The 26,025-nt window shown below is 34.1% G+C and overlaps 1 protein-coding gene across 1 annotated transcript in view; it reads right to left on the reverse strand.

Moving 5' to 3' along the window:
* Positions 1 to 26,025, reverse strand: part of mGluR (metabotropic Glutamate Receptor) — a 720,415-nt gene that overhangs the window by 185,946 nt on the left and 508,444 nt on the right. The window contains exon 8 of the mRNA XM_072546856.1: positions 8,936 to 9,042. Within this exon, the coding sequence (XP_072402957.1) occupies positions 8,936 to 9,042 (107 nt within the window). The remainder of the gene's footprint in view (positions 1 to 8,935; positions 9,043 to 26,025) is intronic.

Consider the following 26,025-nt stretch of genomic DNA (forward strand, 5'->3'; position numbering starts at 1 on the left):
ACTAAGAAAGTACTACAAATCAAATACAAACTTCTCGATAATTAATCATCTTTTTGCAGAAATCATATCCAATTACCCCAACTACTTACAAATCTTTACCGACGCCTCTAAAACCCCAGATGGACATGCTGCTACTTACTATTCTGATGAAGAAAACTCCTACAGCATACACTTACCTACAAATTGTAGTATAATCACAGGTTAGATCACAGCTATATTAAAAGCCTTAACTTTTTTTAAAACGAGTACCACGATGAAGTGCGTCATCATTACAGATTCACTTAATGAGTTATTGAAATTAAAGCAAATTTACACAACAAATTCCGTTATACAAGCAATAAAAAATGAATTAGAAATACTTCATTTTATGGGAACACAGCTTTCATTTTTATACCATCGCACACTGGAATCTGGGGAAATGAAAAAGCAGATCAACTAGCAACTTAAAGCCCTATCAACTTAGAAGATACTACAAAAATAACAAAATATCCTTATAGTGACATGAAACATCTCATTAAAGTTTATTGCAATAACATTTGGCAAAATTACTGGGAGAATTTAGCAACGAACTTAAACCCAATATGCCCAAAGGTGAACAGCTCTTTGAATAACCCCACAAGTAGACGAGATCAAGTAATTTTAAACCATTTAAGAATTGGTCACACTGCTGGCATACACGAATTTTTAATCAGTAAAGGTCCACCACCAATTTGCAACAACTACTCCACTTCATTGAGAGTGAAACACTTCCTGCTTGAATGCACATGTTTCAAAAATCAAAGAAGAATGCATGGAATTTCAGACGACCTCAAATACTATTTAACTGGGAATAAGCCACAATTAAAGGTTAAAATACGTTTATTGACGTTTCAATTTCCACTTCGGAAATCGTTCTCTTATTCCCAGTTAAATAGTAATTAATTTAAAATGCCACAAGAAAATAGCTTCAGAACAATATTAAGACCTCAAATACATCCTGACAGATAAAAATTTAAATGTATTAAATTATTTAAGAGATAAAAAATTGTATTAGACTATTTAATGTACATAATCGTATTAAAACTATTGTGTTTGTCATCCCACTAATAACCCTGCGTGGTTGATGTGAAATAAGTGTTTTAAATAAAAAAAAAACACAAATACCTAATAACAAAAAAACCACTACCAATCTGTTCCAACTGCTCTAATCCACTGACCGTTAAATATATCCTGCTTGATTAAATGCAAGAAACATGAAGTTATACAATTTTATTTAATGTAATAATTCTTGTGTTTGTTGAACCTACCAATAACTCTAAGTAGTTGATGTGGTTTTGTGTTTAAATAAAAAACATCATCGAAATCAAATCCGGTTCAGAAGAAAAATAACTTTAAACTTATGGTACATTTAGGGTGGTGCATTAATTTTGGAGAGCACTGTATATTATGATATGTATAGTATGAAGTGCTTATAATTGCTGCTGGTAGCGATTTATGGGACCATGTACTACGTTTGACGCTGTTTTAATACATTCAAAATACATTAATAGAATTAAGTTGTAAAATGTGAGTCTTATTATTTAGCAATCACAAACCAATGTATCAATATACGCGTAGGTATTAAACTATCTCATGTAATGTATCCAACTACCAATAACAATTTATTTATATTTCTAAAATAAGTTAAATAAAATATTAATCAAATTTTATATACACATCCTAAGAAGCTTCGCTTTTGTTGGGAGTTTCACGATACCTCATGGTCATTTAGGTATCTAGAATTATCGTGTTGTCTCTTTTCAGAGAATGTCTTTAAAGTATCTGTAAAATTTTTCGTATCCATTTGGAGAAACGATCGGAATTTTTCCTTAATCGTCAACAGGTCCGGTATCAAAAGTCAAAGGGAGCAACCTCATGTGGTAGCAATAGAACTAGAGAATTTCGATGTGCAACTCTCTATGATCGTGTGTCCAATTCTTATCCGGGTTTCAGTAAGCAAATCGATTTAGCTAAATTCGGGAAATCGGGTCATTCCACGAACTTTTTAATGTACGTACCAAAAGTTCGGGAATTGTTTACCTTGATTTGAAAATATGTATTCGGAGTTGTTCTTTAACGCTGATTCAGAAGTTGTGAACAAAATACGAAATAGCTCAAACTTCTTTATTGAAATTCCGATTCAATTTTAACTTTTCGTCACTACACTTCGGAAGGATTCGAGCGTTTTAACTTTTAATTCCTTTTCTTATTCAATACCATATTTTACTATCATTTCAATAGATACACAAAATCCACGAGTAGATACACATTTTTTATTTATCATGGAAAACCAAGATAAATAAAAAATTATTTGTTTAGACTCTGTGATTTTATATTTTAAATATGTAATTGGGAAGATTCTTCTACTTAGAAATAAATTATCCTAGTTCCTCTTTAATATATTTAATATTTTATTTAACCCGATTTCTAACATTATTGTTTTAATATTATTTTATGAAAATAACAAAAGCAATGAATATATTATGAAACAATACAAAGTGGATATCCTGATAATGCAAGAAACGAAACAAACTATTGTAACAATGATAGACAACTACAGCTTTTATTAGTAGTGGTGGTGACGACAGAATGTTGGGAACGGGTTTTATACTTAATAACCGGTTAGAAAGTGCGATAGTGGAATTTAAGCCAATATCTGAACGGATTTGTAGGCTGAGACTAAGAGGTGAAACTAGAAAATGAAGTTTAATAAACGTGCATGCTCCTTTAGACAATAAAGACCAGAATCTAAAACAGGAATTCTATAATATGATTGAACTTATATATAATCAAATTCCAAAATATGATAATAAAATTTATTGTAATAGGTGATATAAATACCATTGGGGAATGAAGAGATGTACCTAAAAAATACGGGAGGTAAAAGCAAGCATGACGAAAACAACGAGAATGAGAAGTTGTTGGTAGACTTTGTGCAAGAGAACTTGAGAATTATGAGTACTTACTTCGATCACAAGAAAATCTACAAAGAAACATGGATCGCTTCAAATGGTAACAATTCATATTTCGCTCTGGACACTTCAGGACGCGCAACCAAATCGGCCACGTCCTAGTGGAAAGCAAGGACGCGAAATTAATCACAGATATTAGTTATAGAGGAGTAGACGCGGATTCCGATCACATACTAATGATCACAAAATCAAGAGAAACTATCCCAAAGGTCAGGGAATAGAGAATATAGTATAAAAAATCACCGCTGATAACTTCTAGGCAGACGTGACAGCAGAACTACTTCAAAGCGAAAATCAAGGAGACATCGAAATGGAGTAGGAAATAATAAGAGAAGCTATAAAGAAAGCAGTTCAAAAGCGGTTGGTTCAAGTAAAGAAAGGGAGAGATACAGAATGGTTAGATGTCGATTGCAAGAAAAGCCTTAACAAACGAAACGAGGCAAGACTAAAATATATGAACAAACCAAGTGACGAAAATAAAAATGAATATGAAGCAGAGAAAAGACACGCAAAAAAGTGTTCAGGAGGAAGAAAATGAAGCTTATAGAAACAAAATTTCAATAGATTAAAGAAAATTTTATTATTAAAACTCATAGGAGATAAACAGGAAAAGCTAAATAGATAGACAGAAGCATTTCAGAGAGCTGCTTGATGAAGAACCGCATGGAAATGTTGAGGAGCAAGTGAAAATGGTACGGGAACACAATGACACAACGGAAACAATGGAGGCTCACATCGTGGAAGAAATAATAGAAATAATATATAGCTTGTAAAGCAATAAAAGTGTAGGTAGCAATGGTATTCCTACAGAACTAATTAAGGATGGAGAAGGAGCACTTATAACACAGATATGTAGTCCGCTGACAAAAATCTGGAAGCGAGAGAAGATGGAAAGAGGTTATAGTATTTCTCAGTTATAAGATGGGAGATAAAGCAGTGTGCGAAAACTACAGGGGCATCACTTTTCTGGATGTAACATACAGTGCTAGTCAAAAGACCATTTCCCCCTCGTATCTTTTGAACGGATATACTTATAATAGTGAAATTTGAAGAGACATAATAAACAGACGTAGGCTTATTAACTAGTCCTAACAAGTGACGTAAGAGTGACAGATGACGTTACAGCGCCACTGTGACAGATAATTTTAAATAAGACCTTATGGCAAGTAATACCTCGTTTGAAAGTTATTGAAAATACCTATTTAACCGTACTAATTTTTTTTGAGTTTAAGCTCATTTTGATGAATAAATTAAATAAATACTAAAATTGTAGTTTCGCAGTTAATTAATAAATATTAAAACCTCCGCCTCTGGTTACTTGTCAAAAAGTTGACGTTTTTCAATTCTCTAATTGTTTTTACGTCATCGTCAACTTTTTTGACTATTGACCAGAGGCCAACGTTAGAATATTTATTAATTAACTGCGAAACTGCAATTTTTTAATATACCTATTCAATCATACTAATTTTGTTTGGATTTAAGATGATTTTGAAGAATAAATTAAATAAAGACTAAAATTCTAGTTTGGCATTTTATTAATAAAAATTCTAAAGCACACCTTTGGTTATTTGCCAAAAATGTGGCCGTTTGTCAATTCTCTATTTATTTTTAGTTTACAAAAGCGTTTATAGCTTAATATTTAGTTTCTGTTTCTGCTTAGTTTAATCAATTCAAGTTTAGTCAAGTTGTTTTTATTTAGTTGTTCTTAGTTAATATTTAGTTTAATTATTGTTTAACGAGACGTTTAAATTTTTACAAAGGCAGAATGGTACGTACTGTAGCCGACAAACTAGCAGCTGTGTTAATAATTGGTGAATGTGGAAATATTTTCCATGCAGCGGAACGGCTTTTTAATGAAAGGTACCCCGATCGCCCTACATCGAGAGCTTATTTGAGGAAGCTTCTTCGGAAGTTAAAACAAACAGGTAGTGTTCAAGATGTCAAACGATCTGGTCGACCAACAATTAATGATGACAAAAAGATTGACGTAATTTCAGAAATGGTACTGAACTCTACTTCTTCTACAGCCCAAGTTGCATCTATCTACGGAATCAGTCAAAAGACAGTACACCGAGTGGTGGCTAAAAACAAACTTCTAAAAAACAAATTTCTAACAAATAGAATTTCTAAAAAACTGACACGGAGATTTGATACATAATAAAAAATGTGAATGAATCTGAAAGTTACGAATTTTATGATGTGAGTCCATTACAACTGAAGTGAAGTTAAAGTTGAAGTTCAAGTGAAGCAGCTCCTTTAATTCAAATGATTGATAATATTTCAAATAAGATCCCAAATTATCATATTTATATCGACAATTTATTTACGAGTTTCAATTTGCTTACAGAATTAAAACTAAGGGGATATGAATGTACTGGAACAATGAATGTCGTCAACAGAAGAAAATGATTCAAGTACAAAGGTCTTTGATTATTACAAAATATAGTATTTTCATGGGTAGCACGGATAGAATAGATGAAGATGTGGTACGATACAGAATTGGCATCAGAAGTAAAAAGTGGTATTGGCCTCTTTTTACTTGGCTTGTAGACGTATGCATTCATAAAGCTTTTAAGGTTGATGGAGTATATCCTGTCCATGGTTATGATTACGATTTGTTATGTAACAGGTTTAATATTGCAAGTTTAGAGTTAAGTAGAATTATATTTTCGGTTTCATTTTTATATAAGTTGTTACACAACTGTATTGACTGCAGTGATATATTAGGTCAAATTAGATTTAATGTGCCAAGAATTACTTCCAGGTCGACTATCGTGTTTACTTGTCCACGTGCGAGAACAAATATGTTACTGAAGTCACCCATTTATATTATGTGCAATAATTATAACAAAATATGCAACCATTGCGATATTTTCTCATGCTCAATTAATCATCTGGTTGATACCGCACTGGTTTATGGAGTAGGTACATTAGATTGTTAATTTTTTTTTGTGTATTTTTTTTTATTTCTTATATACGTAGTGATTTGTTTGATTATATTGTTCTCACTCTTTATTTGGTTTTCACCTACTTATTTTTTGCACTTATTTTTTTACTTGATATTTTTGTATCACCTACTAATGATTGTATACTAATTAAAAATGTATCTTAAATTTTTACCCTAGAAATGGGAAACTGTTGGGTAATAAAGCTATTATTTATTTATTTATTTAAAACGCGTAGGTACTTTATAAGAAGTCCTCAAATGAAAGAAAGAAAATAGCTAATATAGTTTTCCACCGAGAAATAGTATAAATGATATGCGGAAATATGGAGTTACACCTAGTCGTTCTGGTAAGCCTGCGGTAAGCAGGAATAGTCTGTCCATGAATAGAGTGTCCGATAATCTACGATATGACAAAATTGATCATATTGTTGTTCCAGTTTCTAATGGTAAAAGATGCGCTGATGCGCTGGAAAAGGGTGTTCATCTATTATACGTACACAGTGTAAAAAATGTGATTTTGCATTGAGTGTTTTGACATTTTTTATACACAGTTCTAAATATATAATTTACATATATAGGTATATATATATATATACACATATATATATATATATATATATATATATATATATATATATATATATATATATATATATATATATATATATATATATATATATATATATATATATATATATATATATATATATATATATATATATATTGGTAAGCTCCCTGTGTGACCGTATTGTCAAAGCGTTTTTTTCTTATGTTTATTAAAAAATATTAATAAAAACATATTGTTACCTACATTTAGATTCATTCCATTATCATCTGTAGTTATATTTATGAAAAAATATATTTATCGACATTCTGGTGGAAAGGGTTACAGCTGAATTTCTTCTTTATATATTTAAAACAAGCTTAAGATTCTGTGATTTAAATGCGTCTGTACCATGCCCTTAGAGTACTTGGAATTCCGAAAAAGATGATCAGACTAGTAAAAATGACCTTAATGATGTCCGACAATACAGTATGGATAGCAGGAAAGGGAGAAAGGAGCAAAGATACGAAATACAATAATTATTAATGTCAAAACATCTTAAATAGGCAAATGAGTGAAGTAGGGAAGCAATTCTTACATCTTACCAGGAGAACTGTCCAATCAAAACCAAGACGAATAATGGACAAACGCTTTGGTAGAGCAGTAACTTAAAAAACTAGGAAAAAAAGTGTGAGACTATCGAATAAAGAAAAACTCTACTTTAATACAACAAAATGATAATAAGAGCAAAGCATTAACCTTAAAGGAGGTTCTGGCAATTAGATATACCTACCATCACTCAAATCCACAAGATTCTTTCCAAGGATCCGACTTAGGGACTAGGCCTACCTAAAAGACCTTATGGAACCTTCTAAAAAGAAACCCTAGAGCTCTTACTACAGAACCATTTCCTAGGTTTAGCAATTATTGATGAGCAGAGTCGGGCTAAAAACCTAGAACGACCTAAACGTCCTAGGAAAGAAAACTGGGAATTGTCTGCCAGAAACATCAAACTGGAGAATGTAAAGTGGTCGATAAACTACTTTGCTTCATTAAAATCTCCAGGGAAGGATGGAATATTTCCTACTCTATCTCAAAAAGCATTGGACATCTTATGGTCCATCCTAAAACAGATCTTTAGGGCTAGCATGACGCTAGGTATGTTAAAAATTAAAAGACTTAGACAACTGTAACGATGTTGTACTTAAATAGAATATGACAAGACAACGCTCTACCTAAATTCTATAGGCCAATCAGTCTTACATAATTTCTGTTAAAGGCAACAGAAAAAATTCTTGATAAATATATTAAGGAGGTACTGAGTATCATCCTCTCAATGGCAATCAGCATGCATATCAAGAAGGAAACCCAACGGAAAAGCAAAGCACTGGTTGAAGTAGTTCAGAAATTCAGTCACTCTATTAATAATGCAGAGATTACATTAACCGCCTTTTTAGATATAGAAAGTACATTTATTAATGCAATAACATATCGTCCTCATAATGCAGCAGCATCAAAAGTGATATCCGCTATCATATGCAACTGGAACAAAGCAATGCTGGAAAAAAAGGCTGATATTCTAACAGATTTGCAAGAAGGAGAAATTTTAATTTAGACCGCTAGGGGGTGCTCACAGTGGGGAGTGCTTTCTTCCCTTCTGTGGTCACTTGGTGAATGACTCGATCTCGCTCTTTGAAGCACAGGGTTAAGAAGTCCTGGCTTATGCTGATGATCTAGTAAATATGGTAAGAGAAAATAGAATAATGTTTTATCCAGCACACTCGAAAAAAAAAAATTAAATATACTTAGTTAATGATGCGACATGGAAAACTCTCTATAAATCCTAGTAAAATAGTAGTAGTAATAATAGATAATGTCTAGATGCCCGCTCCCTGTGGAAAAACTGTCAAAGAGGTGAATAACATTAAATATCTAGGAGTAGTAATAAATAAAAGGTTTATATGGTACGCCCATTGGGTAAGAATAATTAACAAAGTAAAGCTTTCCCTTTGAACATGCCTAAGGATATGTGGAAAACATGGGGTGTGGAACCCAAATAGATACACTGGCTATATATAACTGTTGCAGTCAGACCTATGATTACGTATGGCACACTAATATCATGGTTTAAATGCTAACAAAGATCACCAAAGTGAAGCTGAATAAGCTTTAACGATAATCATGCTTAACCATAACAGGAGCGCTGTCAAATATCACAACTGCCTCCATGGAAGTCATGCTTGACCTCCCTTCATTACATACATGCATGGAGAAAAACGCGAAGGTAGCAACAAAAAAAAGGCAGATACGACGCCAGGAAGCAGAGCGAAGGGATACCAGGATCAAATCTGTAGAAATAATTAAAAATCACCCAGTATTGCAAATAGTACTACAAGCAATGCAACGTAATCGGAATTGAAAAATAATATATATTATTTATTTTATAAACCTTACTCGATAGTGATATCCTGAAGAATTTAGATGTCGTTGATAATTGAGTATGTCGTATCTTGCAAGTCCGTCTCCACTATCGTCAAATTTGACAGGACTTCCAGCCAAGTCTGAAACAAATATAAAAAGATTATTAACTTGTTTTCAAAAAACCAACAAAGTAATAAAACAAGTAAATAATAATGTAATTACTACCTACTAAACTATAACAACAATAAAAAACCACTTTAAAATTAATGCTATGATTATACTGGTTTTTTTCATGTTTTAATTGACAAGCATACGCGGATATGTCTAGGTTATAAGGTTCATGGTTTTAATACAGGCCTAGTCAGAAATTTTAATTTTAGTAATAAGTGCACGTAACATCCTTAGTAAATTTGCGACTGACTTGCGACTAATATGTCCCTGTCAGTATTCTTAAAAATTACAACTGCAAGCCATATTTGAGCCGTATCCTGCTGATACGGTGCACTACCAGTGAAAAATAGTAGACCATTTACATTATACTTAACCATTACACTTTACCATTAATAATAGACCTTTTACATTAGTTAATAAAAAAAACTGAAAAATATCACTTCTTTATGTGGCGATATCTAACAATAATAATTTAAGTGTTAAATACAAAGAGAAGATTTTTAAATACAGAGATCTTAAGATACAGATAAGGAGATAATGCAGAATGGAAACTACCTAGGCGATTACAACTATCCTCTCTACTACTGGCGTCATTCCTAAGAACCTCTTAGAAAATATCAAACCACTGGCTTAAGTAAATATCCATTTAAGACTATCCTTCGTCATTTAGGGAGCAATGTTATGTGAAACGTTATACTGTCCACTGTTGTGTCTGCTGTTATACCTTTCCACTTTCGCAAATATTTCAACCATGTGTGTTTCATCGACCTTATCCCTTCCATTCCTTCAGACAGTCCAACTTTCACATCCATACAAAAGTACAGGCCACATATAGCATCTTGTAAGCTTTTAATTATCGACCTATTTCACTTCTTTCACAACTTTACAAAACATTTACAAATATTATTACAAACAGGTTAACAATTAAATATGACGGATATCAACCAGTAGAACAAGCTGGATTTAGAACAGGGTACAGCACCTGTGACCATCTATATACTTTGAAAATCCTAATAGAAAAGACTAACGAATACAATCTCCCATTATGTTTGGCTTTTATAGATTATGAAAAAGCTTTTGATAGCGCAGAACTGTGGGCAATAAAATAATATTAATACAGAATATGAATACATAATATTTACAAACAAGCTGAAATGATAGTGACGTTGGGTAATGGAATCGAAACAAGACCAGTAAAAATCAACCGAGGCGTAAGACAAGGAGACACAATATCTCCAAAATTATTTACAGCTACCCTAGAAGATATCTAAGTCAACAGACTGGAAAAATAAGGGAATCCCTTTTAACAGAAGATACTTGAATCATCTTAGATACGTAGATGATTTAGTACTAATAGCTGACACGCGGAATGCACTGAATACGATGATTGAGAAGCTACACAAAGAATCTCTAAAAACAGAACTGAAAATGAATTTCAGCAAAACTAAACTAATGTCAAACAAAGATGACAAACCTATGGTAAACATCCAAGAGACAGAGATAGAACATGTAGATGAATATAAATATCTGGGTCAAAATGTCATGGTAAGCAAAGAAAATTAGACTACCGAAATAAGCAGACGTGTAAAAATGGGATGGGCAGCATTCGGAAGACTCTCATACGTACTTAAAAATAAAAATATACCTAAAAGACTGCGAAACAAATCGTTTAATTCCTGTATTCTACCTGTACTTGCATATGGAGCTCAAACCTGGACATTCACTAAAATAAACATGGAGAAGATCAGAAAACCTCAGAGAGCTATGGAACGACAGATGCTGGGTATCTCACTCAAAGACCATAAAACCAATGAAGACATTCGTAATAGAACAAAAGTAAAAGATGCTCTCTAACAGGCAGCTAAACTGAAATGGAAATGGGCTGAACATAACGAACGTCTTAAGGATGGCCGATGGAATAAAGAAAAGGGAATTGGCGGCCATATGAAGCTAAAAAATTAGGAGGAAGACCGCAAATGCGCTGGAGCGACGATATTATAAGAACTACAAGACCAATGTGCAAACGTCTTACAAACAACAGAGATGAATAGCGAGAATTACGAGAGGTCTATATTTGGCAATCCGAATAGAGAGAAGGGCTTAAAAAAACTATGTATGATTTGTTAGATACTTGTTTGAGTAAAAAAATTACGTTAAGGTAAAATCAATAAAAAAAAACTAATAATAATCTCTTTCTTTTGATATATACTCGTTAGTTACCATTTATATGCACCTAATAAAAGAAACATACTTTATTGAAATATCGTTGGATAAACCACTTACAATAATCTTCATCTTAAATTCTTGAAAAACTTGATATTGTAACGCGACCTAAATCAGGACCTGTAATTGTAACAACGCGATACGTAAAAGTGAAAAGCTGAGGAAAAGTTATACGGTATATGGATTAAGAAAACTACAAAAAATATTAAAACTGACGAAGTAAAAAAATAAAATGTGAATTTTTTTCTTTAATCGCTGTCCTCTAAACCACGCAAAAGTGAGTTACAATGTTTTTCATATCAGGTGTCGATATGTCTTAGTGTACGTTTTGGAATCTATTAGTAATTATCATGATCTTAGGTAGGAATGAAACCTAAGAGTAGGGTCTGTGTTCATAACAACTTTGTTCACTATGTTTTTCATTTATAATAATTTATCTTATCAAAAATATTAACTAATAACTTTAACCCCACATAAAACTTGTAGCGTAAACTTTTATAAATGATATAATTAAATGAAGATATCTTTCTGTCTGGTACGAACTTATTTTTATTGTATACAGTCATGACTACAGTATTGTTTTATCTATCTTTCCACCCCTGTTAATGCTCCAAGGAGCCAAAAGTGCCATATACTCAAAGGGAAACACAATAACCGATGTTTTCGAAGGTGTGCGTCAGAAGGGACCAAAAAGTTTAAACTTTGTTTGAAGTTGGATTTTGTATTTTACAATTGGAACAAAATACTTAGTATTGTTGAATTCAGTTTTCAAGACTTGATTTTTCGTTGAAAAGAATATTAAATTAAATTTAAAGAATTCTGAAACGGTAATTGTTTGCTTTTGTGATTTCAACTTTATGAGTATATTGGGCGTTTCAAAAAGCCTAATATTGAATAATATTGACAGAGTTGTTTTTTAATTGCTAATGTAGTATTTAATTTTTACTATAGCCTGTATACGTATGAAACGCAGAACTCCAGATAGTTAAACCGTCCTTCATACGATAACTAATTAAATCCTATTCTCAAATAAAACAATGCATGACCTACATGACCTAGCACAGTAAGAGTTACGACAAGCTGATAATAAAAAAAAGTAACTTTTTACTCTCATAACTTTTTTTGCTTTCCAGTATGATAATCAATCGACATGTGTAGGTATGATCAGCACCCAACTGAGTAATTTACCACAATTACTACATAACTGAAAGATGCAGATCAAGCAAATGATGGCCTAACGAAGGCTCTAAAAGAAACGGAAAGGGAGTGCTGCACGACCGTCTTGACCCATAAAGAAAAACTTTGCCAAAATACCAAAGAGCTAATAAAATACGCCTTGAACTACACAATAATGAAAAAATTAAATAAAGATATCCACCGATCAATCCGAAAAGAAGTAAGAGAAAACAATACAAGACAAATATCTAAAATAATTCAAGAAAGCAAATGAAGGGCCAGGGGGAAAAACGATGAGAGTCAAAATTATATTAATTTTCAATTGTGGATGGCAACCTGTAGCTTAGTTCCAATAGTAAATGACTGTGGCATTGGTTTTGGGAATAATTCTGAGAGTTAAGAGATACTAACGGTTAAATAAAACAAGCAAGAGGGAAAAATTATGAGCGTCAGTTGCCGCAGAACGGGGACAGAACGATGGTAGTCAGTTTACAGCTGTTATTCAACAGTATTGTTGGTTCTTGCCGTTAGTTACGTTTCGTTGCGTTGTGCGTTCACTTGTGTGTTTTGAGGTTAAATTTGCGTTATTATTTGTTACTATTTGAGTATTGTTTACTTGATATTAGTTTGTTTATTCCAAATTATGGAGGTGGTAGAGGAAACGGACCAAGTGCCGAAAAAGAAGCCAAAGTTAGGTAGACTTTTTGAAGTGAAGAAGAAACTATTGAAACAAAGTCATAAAGTAGGCCCGAACTGTCGTTGTTTTAGGTTAAAGAGCTTCGATGCCATAAAATTGTGTTGTAGGCAGCTAGTTGTCACTAAATTCAGATTGGTGAGGTGGAAGATTATAATGAACAGAACTTATATTTAGGTGGTGTAATAACAACATCATTGATGAAACAGCGCAGACCTAGAAATGAGGATCCAGATTCCCTTACATATTCGTATTCCTATAAAATAAGGTATTTAGTAGATGGAAATCTTATAGAAGTCCCTGTTTGCTACAAGGCATTCATGTCGATACATGGTATCACACATCGAAGAGTGCAAACATTACAGTCAATGCTGACAAATAAAGGTTGCATTGTGAAAGATGGACGAGGTAAACATAGTAAAAGGCCACATGAACTTTCAGAGGAAACTCTTTCTAAGTTTCATATACATATAAAATCTCTAAAAGGTCGTCGTTGTCATTATAGTCGGCATGACTCAAAAAAGATTGTAGCACGTATCAGTACGTGGCTATCCACGTACTGATACGTGCAGTACATGTGATCAGTTCAAGGCTCGAGAACAAGATCTGCAAAAATAAATTGGTGATAGGCCTAATGAGGAGATATTGAAAAAATTACAGGATGATTTAAAAATATTAACACTTTACAAAATCTACATTTAAGAAAAGCAGAATCTTTTTACGCAACAAAACGTTCAGTTAGGAAAGCTTCTCAAAAATCTGTAGAAATGGAAGGCATTTGCATGGATTTTCAGAAAAACCTACTATAGGCGGCAGTTTTCATATTACATTTTCAAAATTTATGTTCTGGTCACACAGGAAAGTTTTTTTATACATACGATCAAACTATTGGGCATAAACGTTCTGAAGAAGTTTCTTCAATACTTTATTACTTCATTTTCAACTTCCTTAAGCCAGAGGTGCGTCAGTTGACAGTGTTTCGTGACTCTTGTGCAGGCCAAAACAAAAACTTTACATTATTCAGACTGGCTTATTTTCTTGTCCACATATGTGGTCGACTGGACAGTTTGAATATGATATACGTGGCCTATACGTGGCCACTCGTACATGGAATGTGATGAATGAATCAAAAGTCTTACTGCGAGGTGCCTGATGACTGGATCATGGTTATTGTTAATGCAAGGATAAAGCCATCCCCATTCACCGTGTTCAAGTATGACCAATCCATTTTTTTAAGTTGAACTTCATTTTTCCACACTTTGAACTTTAAGCAGAAGTATCCATTTTCTTCACGACCAGTCAGGGATCTTAAAATAAATGTTAACAATCCAAAAATGGTAAGTTTTCGAGATAGTTTTAATGGATCGTTTGTAAGTATTCCTCTCGTTAATCAAAATAAAAGTAATGCTTTATGGCGAAGATATAAGAAGAAGAAGGATTCCCTGACCGTTGAAATAGAAAAATACCTAGACATTTTTGACCAAAACTTTTGTACAGTGAAAGAGTACCTGTACCCAAACCTAAATACGAGGATTTGCAAGTTTTGAAACAGTTTCTACCTAGGGAATCTCAAGTATTCTATGAGAATTTACCAACAACTAACCTAAACATTGAAAGCAATGGTGATCCTGATGAAGTTTTTGGTTAAGTGGAGTGACTATTTTTTGTAGGCTAAATAACTACCATAATTGATTTAACACGACCAACCATTTTATATTGAATCATTTTTGCAGAGAATCTGCGTCTACAAGTTTCCAAACAAACAAAACAACAAAAGAATACAAGAAAAACTCGCATTAAAATCACGTTTGGAGCAAATTACAAAGACTTTTTAGATTCGTATTTAAGCTGTTTACATACTTAAAATTCTGTTATCTATAAGAAGTTTAATATATATTGACTCCCATCATTCTTGTATCTTATTTTGTGACTCTCATCGTTTTTCCCAATTATGGTATGTATTAAAGTTTTATTGTGCCAAAAATAGTACATGAATATACATTCTTTAAGCTAAGTTACACTATTAAGTGGTCAGGTGGAATAGTAGTATTAGTATTATATAGAATTTTGTCTTTTCTTTTAGTCCATTTTAGAAATGGTGACGTTTCAAACTTTCAATTTGAGATTTCTCTGTTTCTACTCGGATTAACTCTCATCTTTTTCCCCCTGGCCCTTCAAATGTTTAAAAGTTTTGAGGCGAAATACGAACAACATAGGAAACAAAAATATGTACAAAATAAAAAACAAAAATGGATAGAACCAAAATCCTTGAGGTTGTCGAATCCTTTTATTGCGAAATGTATGAGAGCACTGACGAAAGGCAAGATCGGGCCCTGCCCAAAATCAAAAACCAGGGATCAGAATATTGTACCTATACAGTATAGGTAAAAGTTTATGGTCGGTATGGACCTTACGTGAGATGGAGTGAGAAACACCTGTTTAAAAAAAAGAGGTATATTAGGTCCGCCCTTTGTATCGTCAAAAATGCATTAGTGGAAATTAATAAAAGATGAGAAGTTCAACGTTGCCAAACTTATTGGTTTTATTTGACCTGTTGTCTTTTTAGCATTTGAACAATGTTCTAAAATAATCAAATTTGGGCGAATTGTTTTAAATGGCAGCTTACTGTTTTTTATTGGGAATATGCCACAATCTTACTTTATAATAAGTGTAATTTACCATTTTGATTTCCACTTCGGCAATCATTTTATATAAATAAAATTTATTCATGTTTCGTATTTTAAGTACGATTTCCGAATTGGAAATCTAAACATCAAAATAAGCTTATTTTAAAGTCACATTGTGCCTTATTTCCAATATAAATAATAAACTGCATTAATACAACGCCACAATAAAAAAGCTTCATACAAAATTATTTGGCAACGTCGCGATGTAAAAGTAAGGACACTGCTGTGGTGATTTTCGTAAAAAAGTAACGTTAAATTATTCAACTAGTTGATTGTGTAACAGTGGTTTCAAGTAAGAGAGTACATAAACAAACATATTGGCTATTATCGTTTATGTGTATATGTATTGAAGTGAAATAAACTAATGAAGGATACTTTTTTTGAAATGTGTTTTTTGTCGAAATGTCGAGAAAAACGACTTTTTTATTTGATCTATTTGTACACGATAGCATTTAAGTGCGTCCTTCACCAATAAATTTAACGTATGAGCAAAATAATTTAAATGTTTCCATCCCAAAGCATCTTTAATAGCTTTGACCATATTTGAGGCATTATCAGTTACTGCAAAATTTACTTTTCCTTTTAGATTCCACTGATTAATAATTTCACTAATTTCAAAAGCGATATTTTCTGAATTGTGGTTTCCAGAAAAATGGCAGCAGCCTAATAAAACCGTTTTAAATTTTAAATTTTCGGTTAAATAATGTCCTGTTAATGCGATGTAACTCTCAGTTACTCCAGATGTCTAGAGGTCAATAGTAATACAGATATTTTCTACTTCTTTAACAACTTGTGCTCTAAGAATTTGCTTAGTTTTGATATAACATTCCTGAAGTAATGAACCTGACAAAGCTTTTCTTGTTTTCAGTTTATATCCAGGAACCCACCTCATTAACTTTTTAAAAGCTTTTTTTAACTATGAAAAACGGATGAAACGAGTCTTTGCATAGGTTTAGTAAATCCCTATCTATTTTTATCTTTTGTTCTAAACTAATCTTTTTATTAATGGAAGTATCCATCACCTTTTACCGTTTGGTTGGCGGTGGCAGTATGTCAGTACTTGTAGTAAAAGTAGTCGGAACGGACAGAAATGCATCAGGAGAAGTTTCAATCATTACAATATTCAGAAAGTGGAGCATAAAAGCTGCATCTTCTACAAATGTGCATTTTTTGAAAATAAAATTATTATTCTTATACTAAGTAAATAATTTTGACTAAGAAAAATACTTCTGAATTGAATATTTACAATAAATAAATTCTTTGACGAACTATCAATAAAGATTTGAAATCGAAAATGCAGATTAATCGAAAATCGAAACTCATTCATTAATCAGAATACATAGTTATTTTATTTTCAACGTCAACCGATCACCCGACTGTCCACCATCGCGAAAGAGTCGCTTGTTATTTTTAGTTTTATGGCAGGCGAGCATTCTACCACTGAACCACAGATGCTTTAGTTTTGTAGTAGTCTCTCAGATCATCTAATTGTCCTCGTCGACGTAAAGTGTTCGTTGCTCCTGTGTTTATGTCTACACAAAACGTAGTTTTTTTTAATCAACCATCAACTAATTGGCTTATCAGTGAGAAACCGTAGATTCGTTAAAGATTATTAACAATTTAAAATGCAGGGATCTTCTGAAAAAAAATTGAAGCTAAAAAACAAAAGAAAGAGTTAAGTAGTTGGTAACTTCTATAATTAAAGAAAAAGAAAATTGTACTATTGAAAATCAAACGGTACAAGAAAAAGAAACCGATAAAGATGACTTATGTCCATGGTGTATTTTTGATGAATTAATTGGACATGACTCATCTAAACGTACACCTGTATCGAGAGCTATAAAAGAAGTCGACATGTATTTGTCTGATAATATATTACCCAGAAAAAATTCGAACGGAGATTGAAACTGTCCATTACAGTGGTGGAAAAACCATCGGCATGTATATCCTAACTTAACCACTATATTCATAAAATATTGTAATATTGTAGCAACATCTGTTCCTTGTAAAGACATATTCAAAACCTGGTTTAATTTTAAATAAAAGAAGAACACGGTTAACAACAAGTAAAGTGGAAAAACTTATGTTTGTAGATGTCAATTGAGACGATTTGCGATTTAATAATAATGTGTAATGTAAATGTAAGTAGTATTTACTATTTGTATTGTTTAATTTATTTTTCAAGTTATAATAAATATATCCTTATTTAGTTGCTTTCACTTTAATACATATACACATAAACGATAATAGCCAATATGTTGGTTTATGTACTCGCTTATTTGAAACTACTGTTAAACAATTAACTAGTTACTTGTTTATGAAAAACGGTTCAGTTTCGTTAACGATAAAAACGTACATGACCCACCTCTAAAATACATAGCATAGCCTTCAACCTATCTCATACCCATCCATCCTATTAAAGAGGATGGATGAATGACGATGTTGCCAAAATTATCTTGTTTTATTGGAAATTAGGTTACTATTTCGTCAAATAATAATACCAATGTGTAAATTTCTCATGGATTTAAGAAATTTTGTACCAGTATTTGTGTTATTTTGTTTTTAATATCATCATCCAGTTTTGAATGGCAATATAACCGTGCCACTGATCGTCAATTTTTTGAATAAATTCAATGTTTTAATTAAAATATGTAATAAGGCAACCTTGCCGCTATTTCTTAGGTGTAAACAATCGGAAATAATGGTCTCACTAATGGGCGTCTATTAGAAATGTGGCGGGGAGACCAAGGGAAAATATGATTGTTGTCTTTGTCTATTCGCTGAAAATATGATTTTATATCTGTGTTAGATATCCTGTTTAATTCTACAATACCGACCATAAACTTTTACCTACACTGTATATTATTAATTCTAATAAAATGTACTAACTTGTGTTTGTCTACTATCCGTCACAAAACGTTAATAACTCATTATCATTATCACTATCTTTGCATTGTACTCTCTGTCTAAGTTTTTGCATCACTCTTTAGGTCTGTTCTATTATTTGAGATTGTTGTACTAATTTTCATATTCTTTAGAGTCATTATATATTTGTTCACATTCCGTCTGACCCTTATAAATTCCGTTTAAATCGAGTGGAATGTTTATTTTATTTAATAAAAGCTCATTCTGTTTTATTGCCTCAAAGTTGGAAACTCAAAAGTTTTGTATTAATTAGGATTTGTTTTTGGTGGTAACGCACAATTGCCTGGAACTCCAGCGGATTTCGTGCACTTCTTCCAGATTATAATGAATTCATGGTTAATTTGTTAACGGATTTATTAAAAGTTGTACACTTTGGGGACTTTGTAGCAGATGGTCTTTTGTTTCCCTTTTTGCTACTTGAAGAAACGAATATAAAAAGGCAACAAATGAAATTTTCCGCCGATTATACAATCATTTTTAAGTTAACGATGATAAATTTCCTTAATACATTTAAGAAAATATGTATTTTTTTGATATTCGTACACGTGGTGGCTCGTGCCTTTAGAGACAAGGTAAGCAAAGGTTTTTTTTGTCTCCTCAAATAGGTATACCGTCCAATTTATTTATTTATTTATCGTATGGCAATTATAACACATTTAAAACAAATACACAAACACTAGTAATATAGGTATTTGACAAACTTTAAATAGTTACAAACAAACATCAAGCGTATTTATATAATCAATTGACTCTGAAGTTGCAAAAAGGAAGTCTTCAGGGCTACCATTGTAGGATCTTGAGGGACACTCTTGAATAATGTGGTCGATGGTTTGGTTTTCCCCACAGTCACATTGAGGAGACGGGTTCTTTCCCCATTTATGTAGCATGTATACACATCTGCCATGTCTGGTTCGGATCCTATTTAGAGTGGACCATGTTTTGCGTGGAAGATCAAAACCTGGTGGCTTGTGGGTAATGCAGGGCATGTTATTTTGCCATTCGTTCCATTCTTGGGACCATGCATTCGTAATGTTGAACTCCTCATGTATCATTCTTGCCGTTTTCATTGGTAGTTTTCTAGAACGGAGACGGGTATTTCGTGCATCCTCGGTATCTTGGTGGATCGGCAGGTTTATATTGTTCATGATCTTTTTGTATTCACGTGTAAGTGCGTCAATTCGTCGTAAATGTGGAGGTGGGATGTGACTTAATACTGGAAGCCATTGGGTGGGAGTTGATTTAATTGTACCAGCTATCATCCTCATAGTGCTGTGCAGCTGATTGTCGACCTTTTTTACGTGTGGACTGTGTAGCCAGACTGGAGCACAATATTCAGCGGTCGAGAAAACAAGGGCCAAGGCAGTAGAGCGGAGAGTGGAAACCGATGCTCCCCAGGTGGTATCGCAGAGCTTCTGTATAATGTTATTTCTTATACTCAACTTTTGGGCAGTTTTTGTTAAATGCTCTTTAAATGATAGCGTTCTGTCTAGTGTTACGCCCAGGTACTTCGGTGTTTTGTTGTGGGTAAGTGTGGTATTTTCAAACCGTATGTTGAGTTCCTTTCCAGCAAGTTTATTGTTTAGGTGAAAGCAACTAACTTCTGTTTTGGATGCATTTGGTTGAAGGCGCCACTTGCGAAAATATTTGCCCAATGTATATAAGTCTGCTGTCAGAACTTCTTCAGACGTTTCTAGTATTCTGCATCGTGTAGCGAGGGGCCAGTCATCGGCGTATCCGAACTTTCTTGACTGTGTTTCCGGCATATCTGCTAGGTATAAGCTAAATAGTAGTGGAGAGAGCACTGACCCCTGTGGTTGGCCATTCTTAAGTTTCTTTGGTAGGCTGATATCTGTGCCCATCACTACTTGAAACATTCGGTCGTTGAGCATGCTATCTATTAGGCGTGCTATTGGTTTACAGGGGATTGCACGGAGAATTTTGTATATAAGGCCCTCTCTCCATAATATATCGTAAGCTGCCGAGAGATCAATAAATCAGCTTCGATGTAGGTGGTGAGTGATATTACCTGGTCTACACAGCTTCGTTCTGGTCGAAAACCCGCTTGTTCGACTGGGATCGCCTGGAACAGTTCTGTACCGATTCTATTATATATAAGCCTCTCTAATAGTTTGTAGATGGCAGAGAGAAGCGCAATTGGTCTGTAGTTTTTTAGGTTGTCGGCGAGTTTGCCTGGCTTTAGTATGGCTATTATCTTAGAGCGCTTTAGTTCTTGTGAAATATTTCCAGTTACCATGATGTCTGTGAAAAATCGAGCCAGCCAAACTTTTGTATATTTGCCACAATTTATTAGGAATTCAGGGTGAATATTATCAAATCCTGGTGCCTTTGCTGGCTTAACGTCTTTAAGAGCCTTTGATATGTCTTCGCTGGTGAAGAGGAGGGAATGCTCCGTTTCTGTGGCTACATGTTTTAAAGTTTTAAGTTCTCTCTTTACGAAGATGGTGTGTGCTTTATCCTTTGGTGCCCTGGATGTTTTTACTATATATGTGATGCTACGGCATCTGGCTTTACGGCTGCCTCTCGGCGTTTCGTACGGACACCACTCCCTAATTTTCTTAGTAATGACCATGCCTGTCTGCTTGATTTACCGTCTAATAAAAAGACTTCAATCATCATATTATAGGAGATTTTTTGTTTTTTTTTTTTGTTTTTTTTTTTGTTTTTTTTTTGTTTTTTTCCGATAAATTTACAACCTAAACATGTTTATAAATTAACTTCAGCCTACGTTGTTTGGAAGTAGCAAAATGGGTTATAACGTCATCGTAAAATTTATTAGAATTTTGAAGAGATTTTAAAAGTTTTGTTTCTATTGACATTTGAGACAATCTTGGCATTTTCTCTTATTTCATGGTGTTTCGATAATACGTGTTGATTCTTTTGCGACATGAGAAATCTCGTTCATTTGAGGCAGAAGTTGGTTGTAATGAGATAATGAATGACAATACTTTATTAATTTCGGTAACAGTTCGTTGTAATGAATTGCAGTATATAAAATTATACATATCTTGTAACTTCCACAAGGAATCTAAGTTCCTATAGTTGGCTGTAGACCATATATAACAAAAATTTTTATTAAAAATCCTTTATAAAAGGTATATAATTTAAAAAACCCAATCAGGCTATATTACAAAACGTTTTTGGAATCCATATTCCATCATTAGTGCACCTAAAAAGTATATAACCACTTAATTAAAAAGAACGTGAGATTTAAATTTTGACCAAGGTTAATACAAAATGTGGTTAATACTTACTAGGTGGGTATAAATGTATTGAGCCACTAAATATGTGGGTAAAAACCCGTTAAAAACTGTTTTTTAAATTTGGTTTACATTATATGGTGATAAATTCTATGATATTAAAGTTACCAGTGGATTTGGTATCATGGCGACGTATGACTCCATGACAAATGACAATCTTGACAAGTTAGGACGGAAGTCCGAACAAAGCAGTCAGTGTAACTTCATGTGTTAGTCCAATTAAAACAGAAGCCAACGCTATTTAAAAATTGAAAAAGTTAAAATTAAAATAATGTAACAGTAGCAATTTTCAATGTTGTTGTTTTAAGTTGTTAATTTGTCCTGAATTTATTTTTAAGAACATGATGGAAATTGTTTTATTAATTAATGTATGTGGTAAGAAAATTGTGTGAGTATTGTTAGGCAACCAACTATACATACGTCTTAAAGTAGTGTGAATTAGAGATTCCAATATAAGGCCCCTTATGTTTTCTCAACATTTGGTACCTGGAAAATGGAAAATAGACATATGTGGGAAGTTGGATTCTTGAAAATTTATTGTTGATGGGTGAATATATGGAAATAATCCTGTGGCCACAGTCCACCCACTCTCTTATGTTCGGGATCAGCATTTTCGTCCACTGTGCCACATCCTCCATGTTATTCCATTCTTCTTGCCGTCTTTCAATTGACCTTTCCGTTTCCTGTCTTCTCTCGGCCACAGTAAGGTTTGGTCCTCTTCTCTCATAGAGCTCTTTTCTTTCCACCGCCAAAACATGCAACGAAACACATCCAGTGATGGTCCACAAGGCTGCCGTAGACACAATCCTGTAGGCGCATGCCACTCGCAACAGACTGATGCCGCGTAGAGGACGATCAACTGTACAACACCGTGTAAGACACTCCTCCTTTTGGATTTGGGTCCCCCAATGTTGGGCATCACCCTCCGCAACGCAGCCGCACTATTCGCAGCCTTCCGGACCACCTCCCACACGTGCTCCCCCCATTTTCCATTCTGGTGCAATGTCACTTCTAGGTACTTTACTTGTTTCTTGTGTGTTAGACATGCTCCCGCACATTGCAATTCAACACTTTGTCTGTTCCTTGTGCCCTTCAGAATGATGGCTTCGGTTTTCTCTGCCGCAAGATTCAGTCCGTGCTGCGTCATCCATTTCTTTACGATGCGGCCTGCGTTCCGAACCTGGTATTTGAGATCTGGCTCATCCCGGGCCACTACCAGTACAGCGAGGTCATCCGCGAATGTGAAGGGGGTTGTACTCTCTCCGTATTCACAGTGCATAACCCCGTCATACGCCAGGTTCCATCAGGTAACCAGGACATTCTCTCTCCTCCATTGCCTTTATTACCTCGTTTCACTGCAGCGTATTGAATGCATTCTTAACATCAAACAACAGCAGGGCCGCCCAGCGATGTTCATCCCCTCTGTTGCGAAATGCTTTAAGTACACTCATGATTGCATCAATCGTGCTTTTCCCTTTACAAAAAACAAATTGTCTCCGAGATAAACCACCTGACCTCACAATCATGTCATCTGTGCGTACTCGCAGCATCCTTTCATACAGCTTACTGATGCACGGAGGAAGACAGATGGGGCGATACTTTTCCCTAGCCTTGGGGAGCAGTATTAACCTCGATATCCTCCAAGGCCCAGGAAAAGTTTGTGCTTCCAGCAGTGCATTCATCTGTTCCAGAAGCCACGCAGGCTCCACCCGTCCTAGACCCTTCACTGCCTCAGGTGGTATCTGATCTAGTCCGGGGGACCTACGCGTCTTGAGTGAACCCAATGCCTCGACAAGTTCATCCATGATAAAGGGAACAACCCGCTCAGCTCCTTCATCCCTCCATACACCATGCCATCTGCCATCCGGAAAGAGCTCTCGTGTTACGTGTAACACGAGTGTAAAGCTTTTTGTCCATAGGCATTTCGTAAGAAGGATACGCATAGAACTTCTTTATGACGATCTTATATCCCTGACCTCCATATGTCCTCATCCAGCTTTTCACATAGCTCTCCAGCTTTCCAGTGCCTTCTTTTTTCTGTACGGATTTTCCTGTACAGTTTCCTCTTCCTTACGCGGTACTCCTCTTCAATATCCTCGATGACCTCAGGGCTGATTCCTGCTCTGCCTCTTGCTCTTGTTAACCTTCTTCTCATTGCTATACATTTATTTCTTAGTGCCTCTTGCTCTTGTTAACCTTCTTCTTATTGCTATACATTCATTGCCAATAAAAGAGACTAGGGAATCATGAAATATCATAATAGCAATTTGCTGCAAAGTAAGCAAAGTAATTTTAAATTTTATGCCTAGTCACATGCGAACTTTCTGGCAGCAGTACCGGAAAAGAAGTACACTCAAAAGGTTACTAAGAATAGGACAAAAGTATAATAGTATATTTAAAAAACTAGTGCTTATACATACCTTACGGTGACAGACAACATAATAAAACGATTTTTAAAAACTATAAAAACTTTTAAGCTGACTAGACGCTCGCGGAATTTATGGCCTTTACGCTGTAACTCCAAATCAATACCTACCGCTTCTATGATTAGAACTGAGGCTCCACATACCGAATAAGTAAGTTAGTAAAGTCCGTGGTTGTCAAATGTAAATTTTTGCCGAAATATTAGTTATTTGTAATACGTGCGGTCATTTTGACCGCGTAGCGATTGATACGTCTGAAAAAGAAGGTTTTTAAACAATGTGTGCACCCAGCGTTGAGTTTATGTTAGCGAGCCATTTAATGGTTGATTTTGGAATTAACAGTAAAAGAAGTATGACCAGTATCGAATAGATGACTAAAAAAAATATTGTAGATAAGATGGTATACATAAAGTGGAATTGTACTGAGTAACTGACGATAATGAAGGAAGTTAAGTGGACTAAGCGTATATTGAAGTGAAGTTCCATATTATAGGCATATAAAGATAGGGGTAAACCTCCAACAGAGTGGACGTTAGGGTGTTTCGAAAATTTTTTTTTTTTAAATCAGATCGCTATATTGCGCAAAAGTTGCGATTGGTATGGACATTAAAAAAACACATATTTTTTATTTATTAATTTGTCTTCCGATCGCGCAATGCCTTTAAAATTAGCAAAAAATTGTGAAAAACCTTAATTTTTCATATTTTTTTTAAGCAGGCCAGAAGGTTTTAATAGCGCTCCTATACCATAAATTGACTACTAAAAGTATGTAAAATTAATATATATGCACTTATAATACATTTATTTCATATCTTCCGGTCGCGCAAGATAATACAAAATGAGTAAAATTAGTAGTTTTTTAGGATTAAAATCAGCAACTGGCAGTCTTTCACAATCAGGTAGGGCCTTTCCAATCGGTCCGAAATATCCTATTGGGCCTGTTCTATATAAAGGTGACGGAATGTCAGTTCGTTGTAATGGAGAAGTCAAATACTACATTGTAGGGGTCTTCCCACATGTGACTCTATTTGTCGTATTACACCATTTCTTAAGCCCCTATTAATAACAGTACCGTCACATCCAATAACTTCCAATTTGTCAAGTAAAAAGCCATTTTCTGATAAATAAGATGTGATGCTTTTGGCTATGTCGGTTGCTGAGCTTGAAGAACGACAAGTGTGTCCTATGTAAGTGGAGCCTGGCTCCTGAATTAAAGAGTAATGCTCCTCCTTATAGGTTCTGCAAAAATGTTTTCTGTCAGTTTTTTAAATTGACAATGTATTGTTTTTTCGTACATCAAAATAAAGACCATAAATTCCTAAACTTATATCACTTTGCAAACTAGCTCTCACACAGGTTTTCTCTTTTCAGACTTTAGTCTTGTCTACAACATAAGAAGTATCTGATTCATTAATCAACCCAACATCTTGCAGTACATCTTGAAGCAATAGCAGCCGTAGCGCGATCTGATACACCATATCGGTCACTGGTTACAGCAGTAGTGTTCAATGAAATCCTCATCTGCCACTGCGGCTTGGCTGAAGAA

Source organism: Diabrotica undecimpunctata, chromosome 10 (genome assembly GCF_040954645.1).
Source record: "Diabrotica undecimpunctata isolate CICGRU chromosome 10, icDiaUnde3, whole genome shotgun sequence".
NCBI classification, from domain to species: domain Eukaryota; kingdom Metazoa; phylum Arthropoda; class Insecta; order Coleoptera; family Chrysomelidae; genus Diabrotica; species Diabrotica undecimpunctata.